The sequence below is a fragment of the Nelumbo nucifera genome, chromosome 8, assembly GCF_055504915.1.
Source record: "Nelumbo nucifera cultivar China Antique chromosome 8, China Antique-T2T, whole genome shotgun sequence".
NCBI lineage: Eukaryota > Viridiplantae > Streptophyta > Magnoliopsida > Proteales > Nelumbonaceae > Nelumbo > Nelumbo nucifera.
Genome location: NC_142656.1, coordinates 6,147,849 through 6,166,853, shown reverse-complemented (window position 1 = coordinate 6,166,853; position 19,005 = coordinate 6,147,849). Strand labels below are relative to the sequence as shown.

General features: G+C 37.3%; 1 protein-coding gene across 7 annotated transcripts; it reads right to left on the bottom strand.

The window, feature by feature from the left end:
- Positions 1–1,437: 1,437 nt before the first annotated feature.
- Positions 1,438–18,590, bottom strand: LOC104600770 (serine/threonine protein phosphatase 2A 55 kDa regulatory subunit B beta isoform). Of its 7 annotated transcripts, none has more exons than XR_016079259.1 (15): positions 18,126–18,590; positions 13,223–13,326; positions 13,013–13,108; positions 12,783–12,902; positions 11,537–11,746; positions 11,216–11,307; positions 8,135–8,253; positions 7,686–7,809; positions 7,198–7,321; positions 3,124–3,192; positions 2,923–3,014; positions 2,720–2,797; positions 2,443–2,510; positions 1,960–2,312; positions 1,438–1,631 (listed from the first exon to the last, which is right to left on the bottom strand). XR_016079259.1 is itself a non-coding variant. In XM_010263907.3 (14 exons), the coding sequence occupies exons 1-14, from the start codon at positions 18,238–18,240 to the stop codon at positions 2,176–2,178; spliced, it is 1,548 nt and encodes a 515-aa protein (XP_010262209.1). In that variant the 5' UTR covers positions 18,241–18,590; the 3' UTR covers positions 1,438–2,175. The 7 variants fall into 7 exon arrangements, 5 of the variants coding, with proteins under 5 accessions (XP_010262209.1, XP_010262210.1, XP_088748782.1 ...); XR_016079260.1 differs by having other exon boundaries at positions 11,540–11,746; positions 18,126–18,586; XM_010263907.3 differs by having other exon boundaries at positions 1,438–2,312.
- Positions 18,591–19,005: the final 415 nt, after the last annotated feature.

Sequence of the window (19,005 nt, the reverse complement as noted above, 5' to 3'; positions counted from 1 at the left end):
AAAATAACATTTGGACACACCTCTAATATTTTATATTAATCATATTAAAAATTAGACACAATAAACAATAATTATTTTTTAACTTTTTATTGATGATATGAATAAAATACAAAATTCAAAACTAACCCAAAAGTGAAATTATTTTCTTGTTTAGCGGTGAATCAATTCAACAATTTAGGTTAAATGTATCAACTTGTGAGTAATGAGCATCAAAAGTAATGTTTTACCTTTCGCATTGCATTAGCCATTAGAGACATTGAAGATGCTACTGTGGTTGAGAAAAGAAAGGAGTGGGTAAATTTCTATCCTTGACTCACTTCTTTCCGTGTAGTGTTGTAAGTAGTACAATGTGATTACTTCTGCAGCTGTTTGTTTCATGAGTAGGAATTTTCCTGTACCAGTTACCTAATGTGGTTGTGCAATGTTTCCCTACTTTTTCCTTTAACCTTATAAAGGTTTCCTACTTTTTCCTTTAAACCAAAAATATTATAAGTGAATATTGAATATTACAACAGAAAATCATGATTATTATCCACAATAAGCTTACGATGATTCCAGTTGAGGTTATGGCAACCATACTGATAAAATTAATTAAACTTTAAGCGTGATTCATTTACCAGTTCTATAAATTTATCATCTTCTTTGGCCAATCCTTTAAACATGATGACACTCAGGAAAAGATGGATTTGTATGATGGCATCCCGACAGTGAAAACATCTGTTATTTTGTTAGGTCACTGCAAATTTGCAACGCCATTATGTTGCTTTGTTGGGACGCATTATCTCAATGCAATGAAGTAGATTACTCGGAACGGGATCTGCTCCTCACACATGGGCGCCTCACAGGTACATCCAGATGTTTCCAATGCATGTAGGACGCGCGTGTAAGGTCGGTGTGAGGCGCCCTGTGTGAGGAGCAGATCCGGTCTCAGATTACTCAGCTTGCACCCATCCAAACCAAAACCGAGGAAAATAACAGGACCCAAAACACGAGTATAGAAATAGACGGACATTGCCAACCTGAACGACAGGATGATAGTATAATACATTACGTACAGAATCCTGAATTTACAAAGCGCAGCCCAAAGTAGGTTCAGTCCATTCATGGGGGCATGTGATTGAATAGACAAAAAATAGGTGCAAAACACGTTAAACACGGAACACCCAACGAAAATCTTTAAAACCAGAGGAAACAATACTTTTGTCCCTCAATTTGGAAAGGAGAAATAACACCAGCTTAAGGGAAACGTAAAAGCCTGCTCTAGATAGCCTTTAGCAACTGTTAAAAGTTCTTAATAAACGCCATGCACTCAGACCACCTAAATATTAATCTCCAAAATACCGCATTAAATCCTCGAGGCCTAAATTCCCATATTTTCTCTACTTCACGTGGTTGTTTGGGTTAAGGCAGAAAATCCAAAATACACGAGATCAGTGGTTGGAAGAAAATGGCAGAAACAAACAAGCAGGCTTATTCAGAGAAACCACCTCATAAATTTACAAGTATCGTACTGTCAGACGAACAAAACAGACCCCCAAGAGAAGATGGACTAACATGAGAACTTCCACTCCACCCCAAGAGACCATGCATGAATCAGCAGCTATCGGACAGGCATATAACAGATTGTGATTCTGAAAAGGTGAAAGAAGAATTAGCTTGCAAGTAGATGACAATAATCATGATCATGATAAAAAATTCACAAGCCCCCAAAATGTAGGTTCAACAATACAAGTCCCATGCCCCAGGTGCCAATGAGATCGATGTTACAGAATAATCATGTTGCCTGAAATTAGAGTAAAGACCCCATTGATCTCAAACCTAGCAGCAGTACTGAACAGCCTTCCTTTCGGTTGTAGGAGAGCTACAATCATATTTCTTTGATCTAAATCCAACACAATATGAGCAGAACTGCATCATTTCTTAAAAAGGAAATAAAATAATCAGAGGTAAGCTGCCCGCCTGGGAACAAAAGACAGTTACTTCCTCGTGGATTCGCTGACAGCCACTTCTGGTCCCCCATTTGAGAGCATTCTACAGTTTTAAAAGGGATGTTGACCATCTGTTGGATGATGCAGTCTCCGTCTTAACGGCTGGTGGAGAAGGCTAGATGGCCTCCTCCAACAGCAAACCAAAAGAGCTTGCCGAGTAACAATAACACATCTTCTGAGACCATCTTTACGCATAATACATGTACAGGCTGTTCGCAGCAGCACAGGCAAGAGAATTTTCAGTTGGGTGCCATGCTAGGTGGAGTAACTTTGTTGTGAAATCAAAAGCATTTCCATTTGCATCAACTCCAGGACTATCTGCACCTGTTACAGATTCCAAGAAGACCCAAGTTAGCAGTGGTCAAAAAACTAAGGTACCATTTTACCAATAAAATCCTACTCTCTTCGATGATATTTAGTTCTTAGATTACCATGGAAACAAGCCAAAACTAACCTCTCCTGACAACGCGTGTTAAACTGCTCAGGGATCTTGAAGGCCGTGAAGGAGTCTGCACTTGTCTCCTGAACAAGATCAAAGTATGGTAAAGATCCGATGGTCATCACAATCTATACAGTCAGAAACAGTCCTTGGCCTTCAGACGATTACCATGGAATTTAGTCATGTCCTAAGATACTAGTTCTACTTTCAACCAATACCAATACCACTAACAATAACAATAATAATAAACCTCATAATAACAATAACAACAACAACAACAACAATAATATACCTCATGGGATTTTTGCTGGCTTCCAAAGTTGTTGCCTCAGTGCTGCCTGCAGCAACACCAAATACACGAAATAGATTGCTGGAATCACAGAGACAGTATAAGAATTATGTCAGAAAATAGTAACAGAACTACACATGTTAGACATTATGAACTAAGCTTTCAGTAATTTTGATTAATTAGAATGTTAGGATGGAGGTACATACCTATAGGAACCGGTTGCAACTCGAAGACCATCTCCACTCAAACAGCACTCAAACTTGTCAAAGATCGAATCATTTTCATATAAATCACACAACTGGTAAATATCAAAGCAATATGTTTGTAAGGATGAAAAACGTTTACAATTGCATAAATCCACATATTCCATGACTGAACTCTGGATAGAAGCAGAAAAGAAATATCACCTTAGGCCTTAAATATTCATGAACCTGGAAAGTTGCCACTGGACCAGAATCCATGTTTATGTCCCATAGCTGGCAGCCAAATAAAACAATTTTGGATGAGAAGAAAAAGGCAGATCCAGTTAAACCTGTTATCTTTGTATTGAAAATTTCAAAGAATAGAAACTAAACTTTTTGATTCAGAAAAGAATGTGTCCCATTATTATACACTCTATGATATCCAACGTATCAGAAACCACTATTGACATACAGCACTTGCTCTGCATGTGGGTAAGAAGGTCAGCAAATGGAAAGGCTGATGCTTTAGCTAAGCAAGGAGTAAATAGGGAGGCTTTATTTACTTGTTTGTAAGGATTTTATTTTGGGTTTCTCCACCCATCCTACGGGTGGTGTCATTGGTTATCTTTACTTAAATTCAGCAATGAAAGTTACCGTTTTTTTTTATAAATGATCAATGAAAGTTACCGTTTCCTATAAAAAAACATACAGCACTTGCTCTGCATGTGAGAGAAGCAAGGAACAGAATTACTGATGATGTTGAACATAAGAACATGCTGAGAGAGTTGGTATTGGTTGGAAATTGCCACAATATATTTCAGTGCATATAGCACGCATCCTCAATATGGAAATAGTTAGAGCCATTATTTTTTATCAATAACATGTGGATTTCATTAATGAATAAAAAGATAAGATTTAAATACAATGGTGAGGGGAGGTAAGCTCTCTTAACTTTCCCCCAAAGAGAAAATTACAATGTAGCCCAAAACAAATGATTTCTTCCCATCCCTTGTTTAGCAAGTGCGTCTGCAAATGAATTGGCACATCTTTTAACCCACTGCAGTCGCACTTCCATCCCCTGAGTTAGCCACTTGAATTGTCTTCGTTCATTGATACATGTCCATAGCCCATCATCTTCCTTCCCTTACCATCCTATTGCCACTTTTGAATCTCCTCCGATGATCAACCTGTTAATATTTAGTTTCTTAGCCTTTTTCACTCCATAACCATTTTTTTTATCAGTAACAAAAAAAAAAAACTTTATTAATGATGTGAAGCTTTGTGAAGCTTTGTGAAACTTTAATTACAACGGGGGGAGGTAAAATGTCTTCACTCCCCACCAACAGAATACATTGGAAGAAAATTAAAAATTAGCCCAAAACAGAGATTCCCTATTCACCCCTAGCTTGGCTAACCCATCTGCAAATGAGTTAGCAGTCCTCTTCACCCAGCTGTATTGCACCTCAATGTCCCTACTCAGCCAATTGAATTTTTTCCTTTCATTGTTATAACTCCACAAACCAATGTCTTCTTCCTTTAGCCATCTAAACACCACCTTTGAGTCGCCTTCAAGGACCAAACGTCTGATGTTCAGTTCTCTTGCTCTTTGGATTCCTTCCAGAGCTGCAAGAATCTCAGCCCTAAGAGAGACTCCTTCTCCAATTGGGCCTGAAAACATGGCAGTAATAACCCCATCCTCATTCCTGAACACTCCCCCAATCCCAGAAGGCCCTGGATTCCTTAAGCTACTACCATCAAAATTCAGTTTTATGAATCCAGAGGGAGGAGGGGACCAAGAGGGGCTAAGAGTCCTCTTACATTGGGCAGAGGAAGCTCTCTCTTTCCAATTCCTTAACAAGTCATCCTATTACCACTTTTGAATCACCATCAGATGCTGATGAGACCATCCGAGTAGTAGTAAAACTCAACTTTTTTCCCCAGACCTGAGCTGTCCAAGCCATCATCAGATGCTGACGAGGCTACCTTACTAAAACTCAACTTTCTTTCCAGCACCATATTCAGCACAATAGGGAGAATCTCTAGTACAGATATTCTAATTTTGCTAACATCCATAAGGCCCCAAAGTTATATATTTATTTAATAAAAAAGAAAAACTTCAAAATCAGTTCTATTAGTTGGAAGCAAGAGAACTGACACCCATCAGTGCAAAAGATATTTCTCAGAAATAAAATCAAAGAGCTTATTAATGAAAAAACTAATATACAAGTATCTAGCTTGGATAGAAAACCAGATTAAACCTTTCAAGAAAAGGCTAAACCACAAAACAAAATACATCAAAGATACAAGTATCCCCACCTACTCTAGCTTAAGTCATCTGATAAAGAAATTGTCCATCTTCATACCCATTTGAACAAGGTATTTATTCTAGATGCCAGATTTCTAGCCTCTCTGGTTAAATAACTGAAGATCCCCTCAATCTCCGAATGCTAAAATCTACCACCATCACTTAAGCTATACAGCAAGGCCTTTTATCACTGCAAAAACAGAATCTCCAGAATCAATGGGACTTGAGAAGACTACTCAAGTCGACCATGATGGATCCCTACAGATGCCACCTATCATGATGTATTACTAATAAGGAACCTCCAAATTTGAGCTTCACCACTAGAAAGAGAAAAAACAACAGTATAGGATTAGTAAATCATCATATCAACCGTGAAGTCTTTGTGTATTCATCTCGTCTGCAAACAGTGAGGCACTCTTACAGTAATGATTATTACCTCTGCTCTTGTTGAGAAACATACCATCATGTTAATCCCAGTATGCATGGCACTCAACTGAAATGGCAACAAGGAACATTGTTCCATAACCTAACACAGTAGGCAATATACATATCAATATTACCACTTAACAACTTGCTTCTACAAAATTGGCCCAGCACTGTTCATCAGGAGAAAGACCCCTACTTTTCTTCTCTATTGCAGGTATTATGCTTTTGTTCTGGAGTCCTTGATTTCATCAGCTTTACATGTGTAACAAAATATCATCCTTTATGCCCCCAAAATGAAATATCTCTCTCTGTTAACACTCCCATGAGTAATGCAAATTAAGAACATATCCAACCTGTTCAATATTCACCATATATGCTCTTTTCACACATGAGTAAAAGAAAGTGTTCTACTACCTAATTGAAACATAAACTCATGAATCCTCTCCATATGTTGCTTAAAATCCTCAGGATGGTGCCCCTTTATGTCTTTACTATTTTTATGTCAAGCACTAAGAACCAAATTATCTGCTCCAGAACTCCAACCGCAGTGGCCATACAACACCATCATGACTTTAAACCCTCCCCAAGGTCAACGATAGAAAACCAAAAATAATCATGTTCACTTAATTTAGGATCCCAAAATAAAGGGTTGATAACTGATAACTGTCTGCATGGGAAAAAAAACTAATACGCAACTTGGTCACATCATGCTTATAATATTTGAAAAATCAGAAAGAAAAATGAATAAAAAAACATTACACTGCCTGAACTAAATCCATTTGCATATAGTGAGATAAAATCCAAGAGGTTGAAAGGGGACCTAGTTGGATATCACCTCGATGCAGAATAAGTCATCAAAGGTTCCGCACATTAAAAAAAAAAATTATAGGAATAAGAAACAATGATAATGGTCGTGCAACTCTAATGCTATCTCATCACATATAATGTGCATTGCTTCCATGAATTTTTTCACTACATTCAATATCCATGAAAATAGCCATCTAAAAAAATGCATAAACCTTGCAAAAAACATATTTCAAAATGCTTAACTTATACCAAACCGTATGTAGCACTTCACAACAAACAGTGCAGATTGCATAAACCCAGGCTGGGTTTTGAAGGCATCTGACATGCCTAGACACATAGGCAAGTCTGATTTTTGTGAGGTGCATCTCACCTCGTTTATTGCCATGCTTTTAATGAACTAGCATTGAATTTGATATTGAATGCATATATTATCATATTGTAGGGTATAACCATGATGCTTAGAATTTAAACAATTTAACCTATGTAGAGATTGAACATACAAGGCTACAGCCATGTCATAGCACAAAAATCCAACCAATTGAGCTAATAGACTTTATGAACTTTTTTAATTCTTTCAAAATCAGGATTTGCATGTTCTTGTATATTAAGTTTTCTTCTGTTTTCTTATTCAAAAGTGGCCTCACTTTGTGCCATACACCTAAGAGTCTAGGAATCCCTTGTGCTTTAGCTATACTTCTTATTTTTAAAACACCGATCCATCACAAGAATCATAGTAGTAGAAATAAAATATTTGTCTCAACCTTAAGAGACATGTAATCACGACTAAGTATATGTCTTCCATCCTTTGCAAACTTGATGTCTGAGATTGAAGCAATAATCTCTGTAAAGAAGGATCTTGAACCAGGTACCTCCTGCTCTTCGAACCTGTATGCAGGATATCATTAGCCAATAGACATAGAAAAATAACATTGTTTCAAGCATGGAGAGAAATAAAGATTTCTTTTTTATAAATAATATATTACATTTCATTAAAATCAAGAAGAATTACAGACCCTTGGGAAGGCACGAGATGCTGCCTCTCCAAAACAGGGAACCCATAAAACACATAAACCATAAGACCTATAGCAAAGAGTACATGAGTGCTACTAGGTTTCAGGGCCCTTCTGTCTATTGAGCACAATTCAATAGCATTTTCCATTCTTTCAATAAAATTTTAAGTAATTAAACGATTAAAAAAAGTGATCAACCTACAGAAAGAATAAAATAAAAGGGAAACCAGATCGCTCACAATTTTGTATGAGTATCACATAGAGCAGATTGCCGCAAATCAATGAGACGGATTGAACCCTTTGAGCTACTGTATGCTAACATATTACAATGTGTAGGGTGGAACTCTGCTGATGTTATAACCTCTGCATGTGCAGCAAAAAAAAAAAAAGTAACTTCAAACATATATCATATCAAACAAAAACTGCCAAAAGACCATTTTCAAAAGTCACATAATCACTTAAAATATGTTTCACTGAAGAAAAAAGATCAAAATGTTGAATTATAAAATACTTAATTGCATAAGTTCAATAATGATACACCTTAAGTCCTGAACAGATGCCATTTGATCCAGAAAATCAGGACCGTTCCAAATATTAAAATTCTCAAAATTTCAGAGACAACAACAGGTTCGACAATGAAAACAAGTATTATTATGCAGGTACCATTCAGAATATTGGGAACACGTACCAGTTAGATCCTCCATGTTTGCAGGCTTCACATCAACAATATTAAAACTTTGGTTGCTTATTTCCAAGTTCCAGAGGTTTATTCGCAGATCATCAGCTGAAATGAAAGTCTCACCATCGCTGGAAAAAGAAAGAACAGAAATATGAGATGTCAATTTCAATTATCAATTATCAAAAAAGAGAGCAGCATGCAGAGCAGAGTAATGATATGACTGTATGTATGTACAAAACAGAATTACTATTAGAAATTCCTTTTAATTCTCCTTCTCTAGATTATCATTTAAGAATTTGTGTACAAATAATTAAATAATTCACAATTTATTATGCAGTTTGTTGGAAAATTCATATTGAATAATTAGTTACATCTTAACACCAAAAAAAACTGAAATAAAAAACAACAAAATATGAAATATCAGCAGGAGAAAGATTAGCATAGGACCAAACCATAAAGTGAGCAAAAGGGACACGAGAATTTTAATAACAGTAACAACAACAGTATTATAGAATAACTGCTTACGACAGACAATGGCATAATTTTTTTATATACTCAGACAATGACATTATTTAGATATGCATTCTAATGAGGATGTAAATAAGGCATGAAAGAACGCTTAGTGAACAGTGAACTACATTGGACATACAAAGAAAGTGCATTTAACTGAAAGAATGTAACTTAATGAACAGAAGACCTCGTTAAGGCCAGTAAAAGCTCCTATTCAGTCTAATCAGGTTCTTTTTAATTAATATAACTGTCAAATTTTATTGATTGTGAAATAAAGAAATGAGTATATAAGTAAGAGCGCTAATCACCCCTTTTTGTTAGTCTAGCATCTGCTACCTCATTCTTTTTTTCAAGTCCGCCCTTTTTCTGGGTAACTTGTGAGGTTTTTGTATATTCTCATTGAACATGCTGATGTAATCGACTTTCAATATCAATACATACTTTACCTTCTCTAAAAAATGCAGCCAGAATAGAATTCCAAATAATTCTCCCTTTCTCGCTTTAGCCAACCTGGTTCCATCGAATCTGGATTTCCTCCCCAGACTGGTCCTCACACACACCACAGCACTTGCAGCCGTGCATTGGGAGCATCTCCCCATGAATGAAAAAAAACAAATACAGGAGATGTTCCTGATGTGCAGCTGCAAGTGCTGTGAGGAGGAAATGTGATTTCAGTTCCATCATCACAACAGGTCTAAAATTGATACCGGGATACATCCCAATACCCCAAAGCATCTGTGGAATCTTGCCCATAGGGCAAAAACTAACTGACTGAAATAATAGGTGGTTTGCAGTCTCCCCCTACTGCTGATAGATACCACACATCAGAGTCTAGTATCATCCTTCTCCAAATCAAATTACTTCTTGTCAAACATTTACCTAACACAGCTGCTCAAACCACACAAGCCACCTTGGAAGTGATATAAGGAAGCCACACCTTGGAGCTGGGAAAGGCATAGAGAGCCTGCCCCTGCAGATTCTTGTAGAAAGACTTCACTAAGAATCTTCCCAAGTGGTCAAATTTCCAGATTCTTCAGTCCTCTTGGTTTGCATTAACTTCAGTTCTTGGAATCATGGAAAGCAACTCCACCAGTTGATCAACCTCCCAATCATTCTAAAGGTAGGGTTCCAAATCCAATCCACTTGGTTGTTTATAAGGTGGTAGCAATCAGCCACTAAAGCATTTCTGTCCCTGGCAATCAGGTAAAGGGATGTGAACAAATCCATAAGTGGCATATCCAAAAATTGTGTATCCATCCAAAACCTCACCCAAAGTCCATCCCAACATTGTATTTTGTACCTGAGCTGAAACTGATATAGCTTTTTTCCACCCCTTTCCATAGGGAGCATTCATAGCATTCTCTAGAGCTTCCCAGGTCCTACTACATGTTTCTTGTGCCATACCTTGCTGCAATGGTTTTTCTCCACAAGCTCTTTTGTTGTTCATTGAATTGCCAAAACCATTTTCCAAGCAGATTCACCAACCTTAGTTTCCTAATACCCAAGACTCATCCAGCTTTTGGAAAGAAAAATCTTATTCCACTGCGCCAGCACCAAGTGAATTTTCCCCTTGTCAGTCCAACCTCTACAAAGAAAGTTTCTCATCCTCTTTTCCAGTTTGCCAGCCACTGGAGCTCGAATCGAAAAGAGGGAAAGGAAATAAGTCTCTGATATACATCTTTTCCCTAAGTGGAGGCCTAAATATTTCATAGGTAATCTGCTGATCTTGCAAGTTGCAACCCAAAATTTCAGTGTATAATTCCACAGCTTAAACATTACCACTGCCACCAACTCATTCTTATTGATGTTTATGTTCAATCCTAGCACCCCCTCAAACCAGGTTAAAATACACTTTAAATGTATGACCTGCCCTTAGGATGCCCACAGAAAAAGAGTGCATCATCTGTTAACTGAAGGAGGGATACTTTCTCAGCCTGTTCAGTAACTTTGAAGCCTTTCATCAGACCACAATCAGCTGCCATAGATATCAGTTTTTTTAGAGCCTCAGTCACGCTCACGGAAATGAATTAGTAGGGGGACAAAAGATCCCCCCACCTCAATCCTCTAGAACTGAAAATTCGTCCTCTAGATCTGAAAATTTTCATAGGTAACTTGCCCTTGGAATGAAGGGGCTTCTATCAATTTAACAAAATCCAAGAATATTGTTGGTGAACACCCCCCCCTCCAAAGAAAAAGAAAGAAAGAAAGAAAGAAAACTACTCAATAATGCAACCAAATACTGTCCTAGATATCTTCCATTATGCCAGATTCCTAGGATACTGTCCCAACAATTTCCAACAAACAGCCTTAGGTATAAAACTTATTCAATATGGATATTAGAGATAATACCAGACACATAGGATAGGCAGGGTTAATTTAACATTAGACCAAAAAAGGCAGTGTACAAGAAAACTGATGAGTTTTATCCAGGTGAAAAGGGATAGACACTGAACTTTTGAGCTACACTTAGTAAAGAAGGAAAAGCATGAACATAAATGCTAAAGTGGCACACAATCAAAAGGCAAATATGCCAGAAATCTGAAGGTAAAAGTATATGTTAAATGAAAGATTGACATGTACCTATTATTTGAGATGGAATTGATATGATAGTCATGAGCATGAGCATATATTCTTCGACATCTAGCAACAAGACTTGTCTCATGGCTGGTTACCTAAATACAAAGAAGAGAAGTGTTATTTCTGTCGGCCAAAAAAATAGTAACAATTTATTGATTTCATAGACAGAAGTCCTTGCAGACCTAATGCCACCAAAATTAAGTCACAATTTTTTAATGGGTTTATTAAGGTATTACAATTAAATGATAGAAAGATGTTGAACTCATTAGTATTTTACTTTGAAACAAAATTCTTCCAGAATCAGTAGGCTAGAAAGAGTACAACTACCACAGGCAAATGTAATGATGGAATGCCTCCTGGAGGGAATGCAAAGTCATTGGTCAAATAACTGTAGGATCTGTCTGGGCATACTCCATTTGCAAGATATGGTTTGGAACTAGTTGAAACACTTGAACTAGCAATACTGCCATTTCCAACAGCCCTTGAGGGGTCCACATTCATGTCACATACTTTCTTGACCTTCTTTTCTTGAACCTGCCAATTCTCAAACAGAAATAACACACAACTGTAGGCTTAGAACAGTAGCAACCCACCAATCAGAAAATTCCTAACAAAGGCAGACAGTAACACCATTAGAGACGCAGCAGTGCAAAAATAAACCATGTCTACAGAGTGTAAGCAACATGATTTCTCAAGTTATCATAATGTGAAGCCCATACCAAGTTCATCTTTATTCTAATTTACCATATTCATTAGTTTTCAATGTAATTTAATATTTATTTATGGTTGTGCTTGATCATGACCTCTAGAAGTTGAAATGCAAGTTCCAAGATAATGCCAACACGAGTGTCAAGGCACTTGGCCAATAATATACAGCAAGAAATGCACTTTTGAACGGTAAACTTACCAATAAATACAAGATTTATCAATTTGCTATACCCAAACAAAAAACAAAGACATCCATATTTCCAACCGAAACATGTCAAACAAAACAAGCGTAGTTGAGATAGATGATTAGTGGCAACACTAGATAGTTTGTTTTTTTTGAAAAGTAAAATAAAAGTTTCGCTAAAATAAAAAGAAGAATACATAAGGAATGTGATAAGATATCACCCAAGGGATAACATGACTGTGATAGTTTGTCATTTGAATAGATGACCAATAACTGCACTAGTGAGTAGTGAATTGGTGCAAGTAGAAAACTCTAAAAGATCAAGGGTTTACCAAAGAAAATGTGGTTGGAAGTCATAAAAAACTTGTAATTTTGACAGAAAACATGGTTCATGAGAGAGCATAATGGCAGGGCAGGATTCATATAGCTGATCCCAATAGTTGTGGTTAAGGCTGAAATGAGTTTACTTGAAACCATCAAAGCAAATAGGTCATCTTCCCAAAAAGGAAAATTGCAAAATGGTACATCATATTATCGTGCTAGAAATATGAATTTACATGGTATCATGATGCTTGAAAAGATCATGGAATAATTATGAACAGGGAAACCAACGATGAGAACCAGTTCACCTTCAACAATGATCACAAAAATAGTTCACAAATGCTTTGCCATTCCTACCTTCCAAAACTTAATTGTTTTATCATTAGTTGAGAGAAGAAACAGGGCACCGTTAGCCGTCTGGCACCATCTAATCTTATTGATTTTCTCCTCTATTTCCAAGCTCTTAAGATAGTCAAACTGGATTTACAAAACAAGTACAGTTGAACAATTGATTAACACCCCAGAGTCCACAAAGAGAAAAGAATGTATCTTGAGAAGTTTCAATCAGCAGTGATCCAAAAGAATACCTCGGGTTCATGACTTTGAAACTCTGTTTTGTACCGGAACTCTGGATGCCTACTAATTGGATAATCCATCCTCTCGAGATCTCTTCGAAATCCATGCTAAACAACACAATAATAGAGAATATATTATAAATTTCAAAGATATAAAGCAAGTAAAACAAGTTCAGAAATCAAATAATCATAAAGAAACATGCAAGTTGCCAAGAAACGCACATCCCGTGTATCAGTCCTTTCAAATAAGACCACACGCCCCCCTCGATCACCAGTGGCAAGATGGTCTCCCGTTTTATCAAATTCAATTGCAGAAATTATATCAACTGCAAAAAGGTAGTGGCAGAGAAACCATATCAGCTAGTAAAAAAATGTGAGTTTCAAATTATTGTGCTAGTACTAAGACCTTGTTTTGTCATTTTGTATCTGTACTAAGATTATGAATGATGCCATCATCCAACACAGACACATGTAAAACATGCATTCTAAGAGTATGAACCCGCAGGATAAAAGGTCGTCACAAGTTCTCTTTGAATATGACGAAACCTACTACCAGAAGTTTATTGAAATTCTGCACTTTTTTTCTATCAATAAATTCTGCATTTCTTTCACAGACCACAATTTACCCCAGCATGATTCTTTTCCTACCTGCCAATAAGACTGTATTAAAAGAATAACCATTTTCAGCTGTTAACCAGAAGAAAGATAAAAGAGACGAGAGAACTTTATCAGTACCCAAGGTTCAAAGTATTGATATACACACAATACAACAAATTTGTGTATCACATGTTTCAATTGGCTGATACACTGGTATTTAAAAGAAAAATAAATAAATAAATAAGAATTGGTTCACAACACCACTAAGAGGGACATTTTCCTATAAAATTGGCCAAATTCCCAACTCCATGTATTTAGCATTCTGGTGGCCCCATGATACAATACAACACGCCCAACACAGGGCTTATCGTATTGGTTCACAACACCTCTAAGAGGGGTATTTTCCCATAAAATTGGCCAAATTCCCAACTCCATGTATTTAGCATTCTGGTGGCCCCGTGATACAATACGATACACCCAACACAGGGCTTATTGTATTGATACTTTGAACCTTGTCAGTACCTCAAATAGGCATTTAATCCAATGTGAATGTTTTCTACCACAAACTCCAAAGAGCCTTAATTTTGGTAGGAGTAGGGCTACTGACTGGTAAATTCTCAATGGAACTACAATCAGGATTAAGCTGCACTCTCTAATACAAGAATCCCCACCTCTTGATGGGCCAACTGGGGCAGACTGCACCCACTCTGCAACAAGGGCATCATTTGTCAAATTGGACACCACAGCAAGCATAGAAAAGGACCTCAAGTGAGAGATCATCTGAACTTGTTAAACAAAACAGAGATATCTATCTCTCGATTACCCTTGTAAAAAAGTCAAGAGATTAGTGGTCACCAATGTCCATGATCTTTCATGCTGCTCTTCAATAGCATGCACAAAACAAAATATCTAATAAATCCACAGTCAACGAGTATAACCAACATCTTATTTTTTTCAAAACGTCCAAGAGAAAAAATGCTAATTCGCTACATTAGTAAAGTATGAGAAAGTTGTGTTTTTTATAAACGACAGTTGTTTTTTATTACAAGGGAAATTTTATTAAAATATAGAAAAGAATACAGAACATGTGATAAAAAATCAACCAGAGAGATACCAATAGCAAAGTAACAGCCCCACTAAACCAAGGATCCAAACCTCCCACTTATCCCACCCAATGATCAAGCCACGGCGACTCACCCTACTAAGAGCATACTCTACCATCAATCAAAACATGCCATTTGCCTTTTTTTGATGATAAAACGAAAAGTTTTATCAAAGGAAAAGAAAAACTGAATGTGATGTCTCTTGCCTTACCAGAGCAACATCCTCCATCTTCAGTGAAAAAAAAACCAAGGCTAAATTCTCAGAAACTCATCAAATACCTCTTTAGATAATTTTGAGTAAAACAACTAAAAACTTCGCCATACTAAATTCTTAAAAACCTGCCTGACTCATTCATCATTTTATTTCATCAACCTTCCAGCTACCCTTTCTTCAATCAAAACAGGTTGCTCTGCCCCTCCCTTACCAAAACCCCCTGCAGCTCATATCTTACCTTTTAACAACATTCTCTCTGATATAACAGAATTTCTTCATCCATGATTCTTGCTCAATATTGACACTGCCACATGGATATTAATCCAAATTCATCCTTAACTTCTGACTAAACTCTGACATGTTTGCCTACCATGAAGGTTTCTAAACCCACCTTATGTAATAAACATTGACTTACTTGCCTAAAAAAGGGTGGGATCAAGATCAATTAGTAACCTCAGCCAACTAGGGATTAGATGTGCATTTACAAAACATTTGGAGGAACAAATGGTCGCACTCAAGTCCTACTGCAGAGGCCACATCCATAAAGCCAGAGATCATGTTACTTCTTCAAGGCCTAATGATTGTTTCATGGCCAAGGAGTAGGGATAAAATTCAAGAGGGTCTTTGAGCAGTCATTAGCTGGCAGAGCTTACTTGGTACATGTTAGAGAATATCAACCTATTCAAGGACCTCACCTAACAGCTTAAGCTTTTAGGTTGAATGGTTCTTTGAGATGGTAACAGAGCCATTTTGACCAAGTGGTCTAGTGTTTGATCCTCGTTACCCCCATTATGATTAAATAAGTTTCAGCACAAGGTATGGATGGGCCTGTGATTGTTCACGCTTCAAGCCCAATGGGCTTTCGTGTGGGGGGCATGTTAGAGAATATCAACCTATTCAAGGACCTCACCTAACAGCTTAAGCTTTTAGGTTGAATGATTCTTTGAGAGTACACTCATAATCCATCAAACAATCTGTGCCTTAACAAGTAGTGGGTCTGTTGTTAAAGTTAATAGAAGATCTTCTATGGATACCCTCTCTTCTTCCTCATTTTTAACAAAATTATCCAGTACTTGCAAGAAGGAGAGGCATATTTTCATTCTGAAATTCCAACACCACATGTTTCTTTCCCAATCAAATATGTATCTCTAACCTACAGACCAATTCTCATCATGCAGCTCCTCAGCCAGAAAGCAAGAATCTAGAGCTCCACTAAACTTTATCCATGCTGCATTCAAATGCTGAATGGAATATCCTTACATGTTCCCTTAGACAAAATAAATTCACACCACGATCAATCCATCAGCTTGACCCAGGGCTTTCAATGTCTTTTTAATATTTAATATCAAATCTAAATCTACTCTCCAGCCACAACTCCTGCTCCAAGAGGAAAATAAGGATATCATTAATAAGTTTGTCCTGTCAGCCACAAATGGTTGAGAATTCCACTTGATACAGAACAAATTAAGCTAGCCTAGGAAACTACCAAGTACAAAACATAGTAGGCAACATCTTCTCAGAACCTGGTTCCATATCCAAACTTAAAATTGTAAGAGAATAAGGCATAGACCTTTTTCCCTTCATGGTAGTCAAGTTTTTTTCCTTTTTTTTTTTGTTGATAAGCAATAGTAAAAATTTCATTAAAGAAACCGCCCCGCTGCTCAAAAGGAAAGCAACAGACTGAAACATGTACAACAGGATTTCAAGAATACAAAAACAGCTCTTATCACAAGGAACTCTAATTACACAAAGTACAAGAAAATTGCAGATTACAACCCAGCTCAGGACACCCCATTCGAGTTGACTTCTTGCTACCCCTGCCCTAGCCAGAGAATCTGCTAGTCCAATATCCATTAGCACTTCTAGGCACCCACTTGAATGAGCTATTCAATAAGGAGTACATGTATCGTTCCTCTCTCACCATCAGTCTGACTTTCCATGGAATCATATCTTGTTTTCTCATCACTTCCAAACCCCGAACCATCACTTTCAGTTCAGCTATCAGAGAATTTGCAACACCAAGGGGGCCAGGAAAGCTGAGTAGTACGTTTGCAGCCAAGGTAATATTGGCATATAACCTTGCAAGTGCAACATTTCAATGACCATCTTGATAGAACTACTGCATTGTAGTTTCATGGATCTTATGTATCATTATGTGGATGAAAGCAGTATATACTTAACCACACAAAATCTGGTGCAACTGAAGCAGACGAAACACTTGAACAATGAATGCCTTCTCTTTGGGAGGGGGAAAACTAGAAATGAGGATGATGAGTTTGAACTTTAAAAATCATGTCAGCTAAACCCAGTCCATTCAGCTTTAGCCTCTAATTCAATTTGTTCATTTGGTGTAATGAACCAAGTCATTCCTTGCATGTCTCAGTTTAAATGAAGTTTTAGGAATATAAATTCGTAACAAAAGCCACCCAAACCAAACCCTGCTTCAAACAACTAAAGTATCCCTGTCAAATAAAAACACCATGACCTATAAAAGAAATGACCATGACTGGAAGAAACACTTCAAGTCCAACTACTGCAATAAGTAATCAAATATTGAGCTAGTAACCATGAAAATCCATGCTTTTCCATTGTTGTCAAGAAGAAACTGCAAGTGTCTCAAATATAGAATTTGATCACAGTACTTAGACAGAATAATTCAACTCGCTAAAATCAAGCTATACCAGCGCTATCCAGCTCAGCTGCATGCTGTGGATTATTGTTTTAAAATAACATACCATTTGGTATTATTCATCATCCTCCATGCATGGTACATGAACTCGGATCAACTCTTTCACCAGCTAATACACAAAGCATATCTCCATTGCATGAAAAACAAAACCTACCTCTGGTATCCAACTAGAAAACCCCTATCAAGTACAATTGCATGCTGTTATATGTTCTATTTAATAAGCAAATTTCCTCGTGGTATTTGCATTATTCATGGATTAGATGCACTGTGGATCAATTCATTCACTACTTTTGCTGCAATCGTATGTCCACATGCAGCATTTCCCACCAATTTCATGACAAATTTTCATATTTTTACCCAAAAAATTCACCAAAATCCATTAAAATAAAAGCAGATAGAATGAATCCAGCAATCGAAGATCCAAAATTAGATCGGCACACACCGAACAAACCCTAATCCTAATCAGAATCACGAAATACCTGAAAACACCTTACAGTACTATGGATCCAGAAAGGGCCATACCTTCCTGGACTTCTTCCCCAGCAGTCCGTTCCCCAAAAACCTGAGAGAATTTCCACTCAAGAGGTTGCGGCGGCCCCGCCGGAGCAGCAACCTCTGCATCTCCCCCGCCGTTCATTTTCCCAATAAATATCCGACCAAATCGACCAAAATATGCACCACAAACGACCTCACAGCATCAACGATCTCTCTGTTACCAGGACTTGTGATAAGATCATAACTTCGAATCCGTGCAGATATCCATAAGAATGCAGGCTTCCGATTCTTCCATCCCGCACATAGAATGGAGGGTTTGAATAATGATTGGAGTTCTCTGTCTCTCTCCCCCTTTCTTTTTTTTTTTTTTTTTGGTGGTGAGAGAAAATAAAATGAGATTGAAAGAAAATAACGGAGCAGGAAATGCGTCCCTTCTAGCTTTCGGAACGAAGGCACTCTCCGGTCTTCCCTGGCTAGCTCTCTCTATAATGTGCTCCTTTTTATTTTCTTAAAATATTATTTATTAAACATTAAAAATACTGCATACGACGGAATGGATAGAACGTAATGTAAACTCCTCCAGATGTCTAAAATACCCCTGCCTTTATTCTTTGTTATTAGATAACGCAAAATGATCTTCGGCGTAAATACCGAGGTGATTGTAATTCTATAACTAGCTTTGTTATCAGACGGCTGTAGAGGAAATGATTATTGCATCCTAGTGCAATTATTCTGCATCAGTCTTGTGACAATGAGTAGACCCACTGTTTACAGCCTTGGTATTGACACGTGGAGGAGAAAAGTGGAACTAGAATCTTTTCTATGGACCGTGGTAGAAAAATAGATCTTTGGGAAGAAAAAGATTTCGACCTAGCGATTCTTGACACATGGCCTCCTTTGTTGGACC